This window comes from Cyanistes caeruleus, chromosome 5 (assembly GCF_971803275.1).
Source record: "Cyanistes caeruleus chromosome 5, bCyaCae1.hap1.1, whole genome shotgun sequence".
Lineage (NCBI taxonomy): Eukaryota > Metazoa > Chordata > Aves > Passeriformes > Paridae > Cyanistes > Cyanistes caeruleus.
Genome location: NC_141705.1, coordinates 2,280,288 through 2,292,616, shown reverse-complemented (window position 1 = coordinate 2,292,616; position 12,329 = coordinate 2,280,288). Strand labels below are relative to the sequence as shown.

General features: G+C 58.9%; 1 protein-coding gene across 31 annotated transcripts in view; it reads left to right on the top strand.

The window, feature by feature from the left end:
• Window positions 1-12,329, top strand: part of DCTN1 (dynactin subunit 1) — a 63,097-nt gene that overhangs the window by 31,103 nt on the left and 19,665 nt on the right. For 17 of the 31 annotated variants that reach the window (XM_086890244.1, XM_086890236.1, XM_086890228.1 and 14 more), the window contains exons 5-9: window positions 6,165-6,353; window positions 8,430-8,627; window positions 9,830-10,034; window positions 11,085-11,163; window positions 11,625-11,784. In XM_086890244.1, the coding sequence (XP_086746370.1) occupies window positions 6,165-6,353; window positions 8,430-8,627; window positions 9,830-10,034; window positions 11,085-11,163; window positions 11,625-11,784 (831 nt within the window). Of the gene's footprint in view, window positions 1-3,648; window positions 3,670-6,164; window positions 6,354-8,429; window positions 8,628-9,829; window positions 10,035-11,084; window positions 11,164-11,624; window positions 11,785-12,329 lie in introns of all 31 variants that reach the window. The other 14 variants (XM_086890241.1, XM_086890231.1, XM_086890216.1 and 11 more) reach the window with 1 other exon arrangement.

Below are 12,329 nucleotides of genomic sequence, written 5' to 3'. Positions count from 1 at the left end.
CAGCTGAAGGGCTTGGTGTCCCCCAGGACAGGGATCAGTGTTCCCCATCCAGGACAAGGCTCAGCATCCCCCAGGGAAGGATTTGGTGTCCCCCAGGGAAGGATTTGGTGTCCCCCAGGACAGGGATCAGTGTTCCCCATCCAGGACAAGGCTCAGCATCCCCCAGGGAAGGATTTGGTGTCCCCCAGGACAGGGATCAATGTTCCCCATCCAGGACAAGGCTCAGTGTCCCCCAGGGCAGGATTTGGTGTCCCTCAGGGAAGGATTTGGTGTCCCCCAGGACAGAGATCAGTGTCCCCCAGGACAGAGATCAGTGTCCCCCAGGACAGGACTCGCTCATCTCAGGTGACATTTCCCCGTGTCCAAGGACTCGGTGGGACCCCCCAGCCCTGCCCCACTCCTGAGTCCCCCCCACGTGTGTGGCAGGGCGTGGGGACATCTCCACCCGTGGAATTCCTGAAGAAGGCGTTTTCCAAGTGTTTCCCAGATTTTTGTTGCTGCTCCACGTTGCCCGGTTGGATTTTGGGAAGATGCTGGAGAGCTCCTGAAGGGCATCCTCGGGGTTTCACCTGAAGGTCTGGAACCTTTGCTGCTGTCATTCCGTTTTCCTGACAATTTTGGTCGTGCAGGAGATGTTGTGGAGGACGGGAATGTTTTCCCTCGGGAGGGATGTGGATTGCAGCCTTTGGGAAAAGGCTGAGCAGAGCAGGATTCAGCTGAAGCACTGCCAGAGGTGATGGGAAGTTTGGAGGTGCGAACACATCCAGGTTTGGATTGGAAACAGAGCCCCGAGGTTTCCCGAGGCGTCAGGAGGGAACACGGCCGCGTTGGATACGGGCTGGAGCTGCTGGTGGCTCCGTGTGCCTCACGTCCCCATCCCGGACACGGATCACGTGCCAGCGCCGTTATCCATCTGTTCTGCTCCTGCTTATTCCCAGCTGGGATTAGGTCATGGAATCAGAAATGAAGGAAGCGCTCCAAGGCTGCAGCTGGGCAGATGATCCAAATGGCCCCCAGGACCAGCCTGCTCACCCCTCCTTTTCCAGCCATTAGGGGTTGTTTTTAAGGGGAAAAACCCAAAATCACTTCATATTTGTCTCTGTTCTGGGCTGGGCCCCGTGGCCTCCCCTCCCTGAGCTGCTGGGAGCTGCTGCATGTGCATGGAGGGGTGTGGGGGGGTCCTACCCCAAAATCGTGGATGATTTAATTCCAGCCGTGAAAGGAAAAGCTGGGGGTGTGGCATCAGCTCCGTGGTGTCCCTGGAATTTCTGGGGGCTCTGAGGCGGCCGGTCCAGGGTGCTCTGGGCCCTTTAGAAAACCAGAGGGATGAGGAGAGGAGAAAACTCGTGTTTGAGATGAAATCCTTTCAACTCCTGCTCCGGGGGGGTCTCTGGGAAAGGCGTGGGAGGTCAAACCCCCCGTGCCCGTGGAGCCCGGAATGCCCAGCCAGCCCAAACCAGGCTCTGCCTCTGAAGACCAAAATTCCCTGGAAATACAAGGTGGATCTGCCCTGGGGTATCCGTGGGGTTGGGATGGGGCTTCAGGATGTGCCCTCTGCCCCCACAGGGGAGGGACAGGGACAGGGCTTGGGGGTGAGCAAGGGCTGTGGGCTCTGTTCCTGTGATCCCATGGGAGCAGTGCCAGGGGATCCCATGGGAGCTGTGCCAGGGGATCCCATGGGAGCTGTTCCTGTGATCCCATGGGAGCTGTTCCTGTGATCCCATGGGAGCTGTGCCAGGGGATCCCATGGGAGCTGTGCCAGGGGATCCATGGGAGCTGTGCCAGGGGATCCCATGGGAGCTGTGCCAGGGGCTCCATGGGAGCTGTTCCAGGGGATCCATGGGAGCTGTGCCAGGGGATCCCATGGGAGCTGTTCCTGTGATCCCATGGGAGCAGTGCCAGGGGATCCCATGGGAGCTGTGCCAGGGGATCCCATGGGAGCTGTTCCTGTGATCCCATGGGAGCTGTGCCAGGGGCTCCATGGGAGCTGTTCCAGGGGATCCATGGGAGCTGTGCCAGGGGATCCCATGGGAGCTGTGCCAGGGGCTCCATGGGAGCTGTTCCTGTGATCCCATGGGAGCTGTTCCTGTGATCCCATGGGAGCTGTTCCTGTGATCCCATGGGAGCTGTTCCTGTGATCCCATGGGAGCTGTTCCTGTGGGATCCCATGGGAGCTGTTCCTGTGATCCCATGGGAGCTGTTCCTGTGATCCCATGGGAGCTGTTCCTGTGGGATCCCATGGGAGCTGTTCCTGTGATCCCATGGGAGCAGTGCCAGGGGATCCCATGGGAGCTGTTCCTGTGGGATCCCATGGGAGCTGTTCCTGTGATCCCATGGGAGCTGTTCCTGTGGGATCCCATGGGAGCTGTTCCTGTGATCCCATGGGAGCTGTTCCTGTGATCCCATGGGAGCTGTTCCTGTGGGATCCCATGGGAGCTGTTCCTGTGATCCCATGGGAGCTGTTCCTGTGATCCCATAGGAGCTGTGCCAGGGGATCCCATGGGAGCTGTGCCAGGGGATCCCATGGGAGCTGTGCCAGGGGATCCCATGGGAGCTGTGCCAGGGGATCCCATGGGAGCTGTGCCAGGGGATCCCATGGGAGCTGTGCCAGGGGATCCCATGGGAGCAGTGCCAGGGGATCCCATGGGAGCAGAGCCAGGGGATCCCATGGGAGCTGTGCCAGGGGATCCCATGGGAGCTGTTCCTGTGATCCCATGGGAGCTGTTCCTGTGATCCCATGGGAGCTGTTCCTGTGATCCCATGGGAGCAGTGCCAGGGGATCCCATGGGAGCTGTGCCAGGGGATCCATGGGAGCTGTGCCAGGGGATCCATGGGAGCTGTGCCAGGGGATCCCATGGGAGCTGTACCAGGGGATCCCATAGGAGCTGTGCCAGGGGATCCCATGGGAGCTGTTCCTGTGATCCCATGGGAGCTGTTCCTGTGATCCCATGGGAGCTGTTCCTGTGATCCCATGGGAGCTGTTCCTGTGGGATCCCATGGGAGCTGTTCCTGTGATCCCATGGGAGCTGTGCCAGGGGATCCCATGGGAGCTGTGCCAGGGGATCCCATGGGAGCTGTGCCAGGGGATCCCATGGGAGCTGTTCCTGTGATCCCATGGGAGCTGTGCCAGGGGATCCCATGGGAGCTGTTCCTGTGATCCCATGGGAGCTGTTCCTGTGATCCCATGGGAGCTGTGCCAGGGGATCCCATGGGAGCTGTGCCAGGGGATCCCATGGGAGCTGTTCCTGTGGGATCCCATGGGAGCTGTTCCTGTGATCCCATGGGAGCTGTGCCAGGGGATCCCATGGGAGCTGTGCCAGGGGATCCCATGGGAGCTGTTCCTGTGATCCCATGGGAGCTGTGCCTGTGGGATCCCATGGGAGCAGTGCCAGGGGATCCCGTGGGCTCTGTGCCTGTGGGTCCCACCCGGAGCAGCCCTTGGAGCGGGTTAAGGAGCCCCCACGCTAACGCCGCCGCGCACACCCGGTGCCGCTGGGCACGCTAACGATGCCGGGCACACTAACGATGCCGTGCTGTCTTTTGTCTCCTTTCCCTGCTCTGCCGCTCCGGCCGCCGCCGGCTCTTCTCTGCTCCTCTGTCCCTGTGTGACTGTCTGTCCTCTCTGCTTCCGCTCCCGCTGCCCTCCAGAGCACCGCCCGCCGGCCCAAGGTGAGCAGCCACGGTGGGGACACCGAGCGCGGGGACACCGGGCACCGACAGTGCCAGCGCCACTCAAAGCGACCCCGTCACAAGCGTGGATCACCAATAATGGGTGCCAGCAGCACCTCAGACTGGGTCCACTGGGTGCCAGCAGCACCTCAGACTGGATCCACTGGTGCCAGCAGCACCTCAGACTGGATCCACTGGGTGCCAGCAGCACCTCAGACTGGATCCACTGCTGCCAGCCCCACTCAAACACGATCCATTGGTTCCCAATCCCACACAAATGTGACCCATTGGTTCCCAACACCACCCAAACATGATCCATTGGGTTCCAGCCCCACACAAACATGATCCATTGGGTGTCAACACCAGCCAAACGTCACCCATTGGTTCCAAATCCCACACAAACACAATCCATTGGGTTCCAGCCCCACACAAACGTCACCCATTGGGTGCCAATGCACTCAAACATGACCCATTGGTTCCCAGCCCCACACAAACGTCACCCATTGGTTCCCAGCCCCACACAAACGTCACCCATTGGTTCCCAGCCCCACACAAACGTCACCCATTGGTTCCCAGCCCCACACAAACGTGACCCATTGGGTCCCAGCCCCACACAAACGTCACCCATTGGGTGCCAGCCCCACACAAACGTCACCCATTGGGTCCCAGCCCCACACAAACGTCACCCATTGGGTGCCAGCCCCACCCAAACGTCACCCATTGGGTGCCAGCCCCACCCAAACGTCACCCATTGGGTCCCAGCCCCACACAAACGTCACCCATTGGGTCCCAGCCCCACGGCACACTCCCGTTGTCCTTCCCCCTCGTTGTGCAGAGCCCAGAGGAGCTCACAGGGCTGGTGGGCTCCTCTGGAACATCTCCAGCTCCTTGGGAGCCCTCTCCCAGGATGGAGCGGTGTGAAATCCGTGTGGCAGTGCCCGGGCTGTGCCGGGGGGTCCCGCGGGGGTTGCTGCTCCTGACTGTCCCGGCCTGTGCCGGGGGCTCGGCGGTGGGATCTGGGTGGGATCTGAGAGAGCCTGAGGTGTCAGCCAGGGCCGGGTGGGCCCTCGGGGGCTGCTCCAACCAGCAGGATCCACCTTGGGAAGGCATTTGTGGCTTGAAGGGAGGAAATGTGGGGGAGAAATGCTTAAAGGTCGAGTTTGGGAATGGAGAACTCTCTGGATGCTTCCAGCACCTCCCCCCAGGCAGGGTTGGGTTCCATCAGGGCTCTGGGGTCCCGTTCCCTGGGTTTGGGTGGTTCTTGCTGGTGTCTCTGCAGGGGTGTCCTGTGGGACCTCCTTTGGCCTCGCAGCCGTGCTGGGCAGGGAGATGGGATCCTGGAATCGTGGAATGGGTTGGAAGGGACCTAAAGCCCATCCAGCTCCACCCAGGAGCACCTCCCACCATCCCAGGCTGCTCCAAGCCCTGTCCAGCCTGGCCTTGGACACTTCCAGGGATCCAGGGGTGGACACAGCTCCCCTGGGCACCCTCCCAGCCTGGAATTCCTTCCCAATATCCCATCTAAGCCTGCTCTCCGTGAGGGATCTGTGACCCAAAAGCACCAGGAACAGCAAACATCGGTGTTTTGTATCTGGAACAGAGCGCGTGGGGCTCGGTGCCGCCCAGAAATTCCCTGTTTTCTGTGCCTGGGAGAACTGGGATTATCCCAGGAGGGCTGGCTGGGCCCATCCAAGGGGTGCAGTGCAGTTAACTCTGATATCCCTTTATTTTGGGGAAGGTAAGGGCAGAGGGTGGGTGTTTCTCCTTCCCAGCTGTGCCCATGGGTGTAACCACACGCCTGGTGAGCCCTCATGGCACCAAAAATCCCATTTCCAACAATAAAATTAAGTCAGGAAATGTAATTGACGCAGTCAGAGGTGAGTGGTCCAGAAACAGGGTCCATGAGGAGATCTGTGGGAGCCTGGGGGGCACCTGGTGCTTCCCTCACCCCTTTTCCCATGGCCTGGGCTCAGACAGTCATTAATTAACAGCCTCATAAGCGCTAATGAAGCAGCACCAGGCCTCACTGGACTCTGGGAACTCACTCCTTGTTGGTTTTCTTCTTGCTGGGTTCTCGTCTTGGTGGGCTCTGAGGTTTTGCTGTCTCACCCTCTGGAGCTGGGACTTTGAATCCTGGAATCCTGGAATGGTTTGGGTTGGGAGGGACCTTGGGGACCATCCAGTGCCACCCCCTGCCATGTTCAGGGACACCTTCCACTGTCCCAGTCTGCTCCAAGCCCCGTCCAACCTGGCCTTGGACCCTTCCAGGGATCCAGGATCAGCCACAGCTTCTCTGGGAAGCACCTGGAGTCCTTCCCCGATGGATTATCCATGAATTCTCTCCGAGCCGAGTCCCCAGTGCCGGCACGCTCCAGGTTTCCCCTGCTGGAATGGGACTCCGGGGGTCACCCGAGGTGTCACGGCGGGAGCTGTGGGATCACCGTCCTTTGGGGTGTCCCCCCTGCCTCCCCCTGAGCCCTGCTGGTGTTTTGCAGCCCACCCGGACCCCCACGTCATCGGCGTCCGGCGGCACGGCCGGGCCCTCGGGCTCGGCCTCGGCGTCCGGCGGGGAGATGAGCAGCAGCGAGCCCGGCACGCCCGCACAGACCCCGCTGGTGGCCCCCGTCATCCCCACGCCGTCCCTCGGCTCCCCGGGGGCACCCCCGGTCCCCTCGCCCACCAAGGTGAGCCCTTGAGGAAATCTGGAGAGGAAAGTGCCCCAGCACGGGGAGGAGGAGGAGGAGGAGGAGGTGGAGGAGGAGGAGGAGGAGGAGGAGGAGGAGGAGGAGGTGGAGGTGGAGGTGGAGGAGGAGGAGGAGGAGGAGGAAGAGGAGGAGGAGGAGGAAGAGGAGGAGGTGGAGGAGGAGGAGGAGGAGCAGGAGGAGGAGGTGGAGGTAGAGGAGGAGGTGGAGGAGGAGGAGGAGGAAGAGGAGGTGGAGGTGGAGGAGGAGGAGGAGGAGGAGGAAGAGGAGGAGGAGGAGGAAGAGGAGGAGGAGGAGGAAGAGGAGGAGGAGGAGGAGGAGGTGGAGGTGGAGGAGGAGGAGGAGGAGGAGGTGGAGGAGGAGGAGGAGGAGGAGGTGGAGGAGGAGGAGGAGGAGCAGGAGGAGGTGGAGGAGGTGGAGGTGGAGGAGGAGGAGGAGGAGGAGGTGGAGGTGGAGGAGGAGGAGGAGGAGGAGGTGGAGGAGGTGGAGGTGGAGGAGGAGGAGGAGGAGGAGGAAGAGGAGGAGGAGGAGGAAGAGGAGGAGGAGGAGGTGGAGGAGGTGGAGGAGGAGGTGGAGGTGGAGGAGGAGGAGGAGGAGGAGGTGGAGGAGGAGGAGGAGGAGGAGGTGGAGGAGGAGGAGGAGGAGCAGGAGGAGGAGCAGGAGGAGGAGGAGGAGCAGGAGGATGAGGATGAGGACGAGGATGAGGATGAGGACGAGGACGAGGTGGAGGAGGAGGAGGAGGAGGAGGAGGAGGAGGTGGAGGTGGAGGTGGAGGACGAGGATGAGGATGAGGATGAGGATGAGGATGAGGATGAGGACGAGGTGGAGGAGGAGCAGGAGGAGCAGGAGGAGGAGGAGGACAGGAAGAGGTGCCCTGGAGGGTCCTGGGGGTGTTCCCTGGGCTGTGGCAGGAGCACTGGGATGGCTCAGAGCTGGCCAGGACAGAGACAGAGGTGGCACAGCTGGGAGGCCACTTCCAAAGGGAATTCCCAGATCCCTGTGGGGCACAGGGGGCAGTTTGGCAGGGCTGAGGCTCCGAGTCAGAGCGTGATCCTGTTAAATCCAGAGCGTCCAGTTGGCAACACCCACTGGTGCTGGGAGAACTGGGGGCCCTCCCACCTTGGGATGCAAAGACCCCTTGGAGAGGTTCAGGATTTCCCAAATTTGGGAGAATTGGGGCGCAGGGACCAGCACTGGGGGCCCTCCCACCTTGAGATGCAAAGCCCACATGGAAAGATCCAACATTTCCCAAATTCAGGGATTTTTTAATCATTACAGAGTTATTCCCGTTTTGATCTTTAAAATACTTATCACTTCCATCCTGCTTTGATTAATGAGTTAATTAGTGCTTGGGAGAGATTTGGGGCACAAAGCCAGGGAGGGCAGGCAGGAGGGGACGAGGCTCTGGGATTGTGTTGGAAGGGAGAGCTGGAGAAGGCAGCCCAGGGTGGGACAGGGGATGTCCCCACCCGTGTCCCCATTCCCACAGCTCTCTGGGAGCTGCTTCCTCTAACTGGGATTTTTTGGGGACATCAGAATGTCCAGGCTGGGAAAGCAGCACAGGAGGAATCCATGGGAGGTTCTGGATTTTTCCAAGTCCTGTTCCTTGTTGTCACCCAGCTCTGGGATTTGCAGCTTTAGCCCCTGTGGCTGCTGCCAGGGAGGGAGGTGACATCCCATTGTCCCTGCAGCCCTTCCTTTGGGAATGCTGGCATCAGCCTTCGGGAGCTGAGCTGCTGGAAAAGGAGCTGGATCAGTTTTCCCTGGGATGATGTGGGTGCTGCAGTGGGATCAGACAGCCCCAGCTCCCCTGGGCACCCTGTGCCAGGGCTCCAGCACCCTCCCAGCCAGGAATTCCTTCCCAACATCCCATCCAACCCTGAGCCATTCCCCCTGTCCTGCCACTCCAGGCCCTTCTCCCAGGTCCCTCTCTCCTCAAACTGCCCCAATATCGATGACAAAAGTCAGGCCAGGTTCCCTGGGCTTCCAGGAGCATCCCTGGAGCTCTGTCCAAAGGGTGTCCCTGCCCCTTCCCTGATCCTTGGCTCGGTGTCACAGGAGGAGGAGAATCTCCGTGCTCAGGTCAGGGACCTGGAGGAGAAGCTGGAGACGCTGAAAATCAAGCGGAATGAGGACAAGGCCAAGCTCAAGGAGCTGGAGAAGTACAAGATCCAGCTGGAGCAGGTGCAGGAATGGAAGAGCAAGATGCAGGAGCAGCAGGCTGACCTCCAGAAGCGCCTGAAGGAGGCCAAGAAGGTGAGTGAGCGTCCCTGGGAATGGGGCAGTGCCCGGAGAGGTGACTCCAGCAGGAATTCCAGCCCTGACAAACCTTCCTGGGAGGAAACTTTCCCAATATCCAACTAAACCTCCCCTGCTGCACCTCAGGTCTTTTCCTCTGCTGTGAATCGACACCGGTTGTGTTTGGGAATCAGGCTGAGCCAAGGTGGGATTTTGAATTCCTTATTCCCTCTCTTTCCAGGTGCTTCCCTCTTCCTTCTCTCTCCAGGCGCTTCCTTCCCTCCTCTCTCCCTCCAGGAATTCCAGGCTCTTCCTTCCCTCCTCTCCAGGAATTCCAGGTGTTTCCTTCTCTCCTCTCTCTCCAGGAATTCCAGGTGCTTCCTTCCCTCCTCTCCAGGAATTCCAGGCTCTTCCTTCCCTCCTCTCCAGGAATTCCAGGCTCTTCCTTCTCTCCTCTCTCTCCAGGAATTCCAGGTGCTTCCTTCCCTCTCTCTCTCCAGGAATTCCAGGTGCTTCCTCCTCTCTCTCTCCAGGAATTCCAGGCTCTTCCTTCCCTCCTCTCCAGGAATTCCAGGTGCTTCCTTCCCTCCTCTCCAGGAATTCCAGGTGCTTCCTCCTCTCTCTCTCCAGGAATTCCAGGTGCTTCCTTCCCTCCTCTCCAGGAATTCCAGGTGCTTCCTTCCCTCCTCTCCAGGAATTCCAGGCTCTTCCTTCCCTCCTCTCCAGAAATTCCAGGTGCTTCCTTCCCTCCTCTCCAGGAATTCCAGGTGCTTCCTTCCCTCCTCTCTCTCTCCAGGAATTCCAGGTGTTTCCTTCTCTGTCTCTCCAGGAATTCCAGGCTCTTCCTTCCCTCCTCTCCAGGAATTCCAGGTGCTTCCTTCCCTCCTCTCCAGGAATTCCAGGCGCTTCCCTTTCCCCCTCACCCATGCCTGCAGCTCCCAGGGCTCCATCCAGGCAGCCAAGCAGCGTTTCCTTCTCCCTGCCCTACTTTTCCAGGGTGGATTCCTGGTTTCTTTCCCCAGGGATTTATCTGTCTGCTCCGCTATTCCCTTTCTCCTTACCTTTGTCCTCAGGTTCTCTGGGCGTGGAGCGGGGAGGAGGAGAGCGGGACGCCCTCCCATCCCGGATAAATGTCCATGGCACAACAATAATTCCCCGAGGGCTGTTGTGGGGTCCCCCCAGAGCTGTGGGGTCCCCTCAGCTGCCGTGCTCGCCCCCAGGAAGCCAAGGATGCCCTGGAAGCCAAGGAAAGGTACATGGAGGAGATGGCGGACACGGCCGACGCCATCGAGATGGCCACGCTGGACAAGGAGATGGCCGAGGAGCGCGCAGAGTCCCTGCAGCAGGAGGTGGATTCCCTCAAGGAGAAGGTGGAATACCTCACCATGGACCTGGAGATCCTCAAGCACGAGATCGAGGAGAAAGGTGGGAAGGGAGAAGTATTGGAGTAAAATAATCCTCGCTCGCGGTGAGAGACTTCTCCAGGGTCAAGCTGTTCAAGTGTAAGCGATTTATTATAAGAGTAAAAGGAGGGGAGACCCGTGTCCGCCACCAGCCTCGGCGTCCACGTGCTCCAGGGGAAGGGAGAGAGACCAGGTGGAGCAGGGAAGGTGAGGTTGGAAGGGGGAGGGAGGGAGTAAGAGAGCAACAGAGGGAAAGAGCAGGGAAGGCGAGAGGGGTAGGAGCAGGGAGAGGGGGCTGAGAGTTAAGAGGGGGGAGAGGGGAGAGGGGTAAAGGGAGGAGGGAAGAGAGAAGAGTAAAGAGGCAAGAGGTAAGAGTAAAGAGTAAAGAGTAAAAAGAGCGAAGTTCTTGTCACAATCCAGTATATCTTTTTCTATTGTGAATATTCTAATTACCAGAAACCAATCACCATGAGACACACCCACTAAAGAATTTACATACAACCTATGGGCTTCCCTATATTAACATACAGTGTTGCATTTTATACTCTACAGAGCTTTACAAGTTCTTTCCTTGCTTCTTTACTTTTGGACTCTTCTTATCAGCAGAAGGACATTGTTTTATCAGCAGGGATTCTCCTCTAGCTGGCTAGGCTATTGTTCTTTGGTTAACCAGTACTCAGTATCCTATAACTCAAAGCAGGCTTTCATTTCTACTTTGATTCTAGCCTTCATATTTTCACAATCTAGTGCCAAACAACCACATTCAGAAGGTTTCCCTGTTTCACCTTCCCCAACAGAGAAGGGGCTTGGGGCTCGGAGAACGGGGAACGGAGGTGGGCTTAGGTGGGATATTGGGAAGGAATTCTCCTCCGTGAGAGTCCTGAGGCCCTGGAATGAATTTTTCCAGAGAAGCAGTGGCTGCTGCATCCCTGGAAGCATCCAAAGCCAGGCTGGATGGGGCTTGGAGCAGCCTGGGATAGTGGAAGGGGGTGGGAACGGGTGGGATTTGAGGTCCCTTCCCACCCAAAGCAGTCTGGGATCCTGGGATCCTGATTCCTGCCTTCCTCCGCAGGCTCTGACGGAGCAGCCTCCAGCTACCAGGTCAAACAGCTGGAGGAGCAGAACGCCAGGCTCAAGGAGGCTCTTGTCAGGTGGGAACCCACCTGTGCTTCCCAAAATTCCTTCCCAGGCCTCTTGTGCTCCCTAAATCCGAGAGCATCCCTCCCTCTGGATCAGAAGGACCTGAATCCGTCTCTGGAGCAGCCCACATCAACCCTGCTGATGGCTCTGGGGTCTTAAAGCTCCCCCGGGGAAGGGATTGGTGGGGATGGGCACAAAACGAGTCACTCCAGGCTGATCCCATGCCTCATTCCCTATGGAATCTGGGTATCTGGGATCTGCCTCTCCCTGGACCATCCCACTTCCCAGGGCTCGAGGGCTTTTTATTTAGGAATCCACAGACAAGAAATCCAGGTGGGACCCATCCCTTGCTGAATTTTGGGGATGTCACTCACCAGGGAGGGGCTGATGGGGACGGATGAGCTCCCTGATCCCGGCTGGAGCTCCTGGGGATGTCCTGGGCCGGCCCTGAGGGCAGCTGTGGCCGTCCCAGGATGCGGGATTTGTCGGCCTCGGAGAAGCAGGAGCACGTGAAGCTGCAGAAGCAGATGGAGAAGAAGAACACGGAGCTGGAGTCGCTGCGGCAGCAGCGGGAGAAGCTGCAGGAGGAGGTGAAGCAGGCGGAGAAGACGGTGGATGAGCTCAAGGAGCAGGTGAGGGACGGGTGGGACGGGATATTTGGGACTGTTTGGGGACATTTGGGGTGGTTTGGGGACATTTGGGTCAGTTTGGGGACATTTGGGGTCAGTTTGGGGACATTTGGGGTGGTTTGGGGACATTTGGGGCAGTTTGGGGACATTTGGGGTCAGTCTGGGGATGTTTGGGGCAATTTGGGGACATTTGGGGCAGTCTGGGGACGTTTGGGGTCAGTTTGAGGACATTTGGGGGCAGTTTGTGAACATTTGGGGTCAGTTTGAGGACATTTGGGGCAGTTTGTGAACATTTGGGGTCAGTCTGGGGATGTTTGGGGCAGTTTGAGGACATTTGGGGTCAGTTTGGGAACATTTGGGGTCAGTCTGGGGACGTTTGGGGTCAGTCTGGGGAGGTTTGGGGCAGTCTGGGGACGTTTGGGGTGAGTCTGGAGATGTTTGGGGCAGTTTGTGAACATTTGGGGTCAGTTTGGGAACATTTGGGGTCAGTCTGGGGACGTTTGGGGTCAGTCTGGGGAGGTTTGGGGCAGTCTGGGGACGTTTGGGGT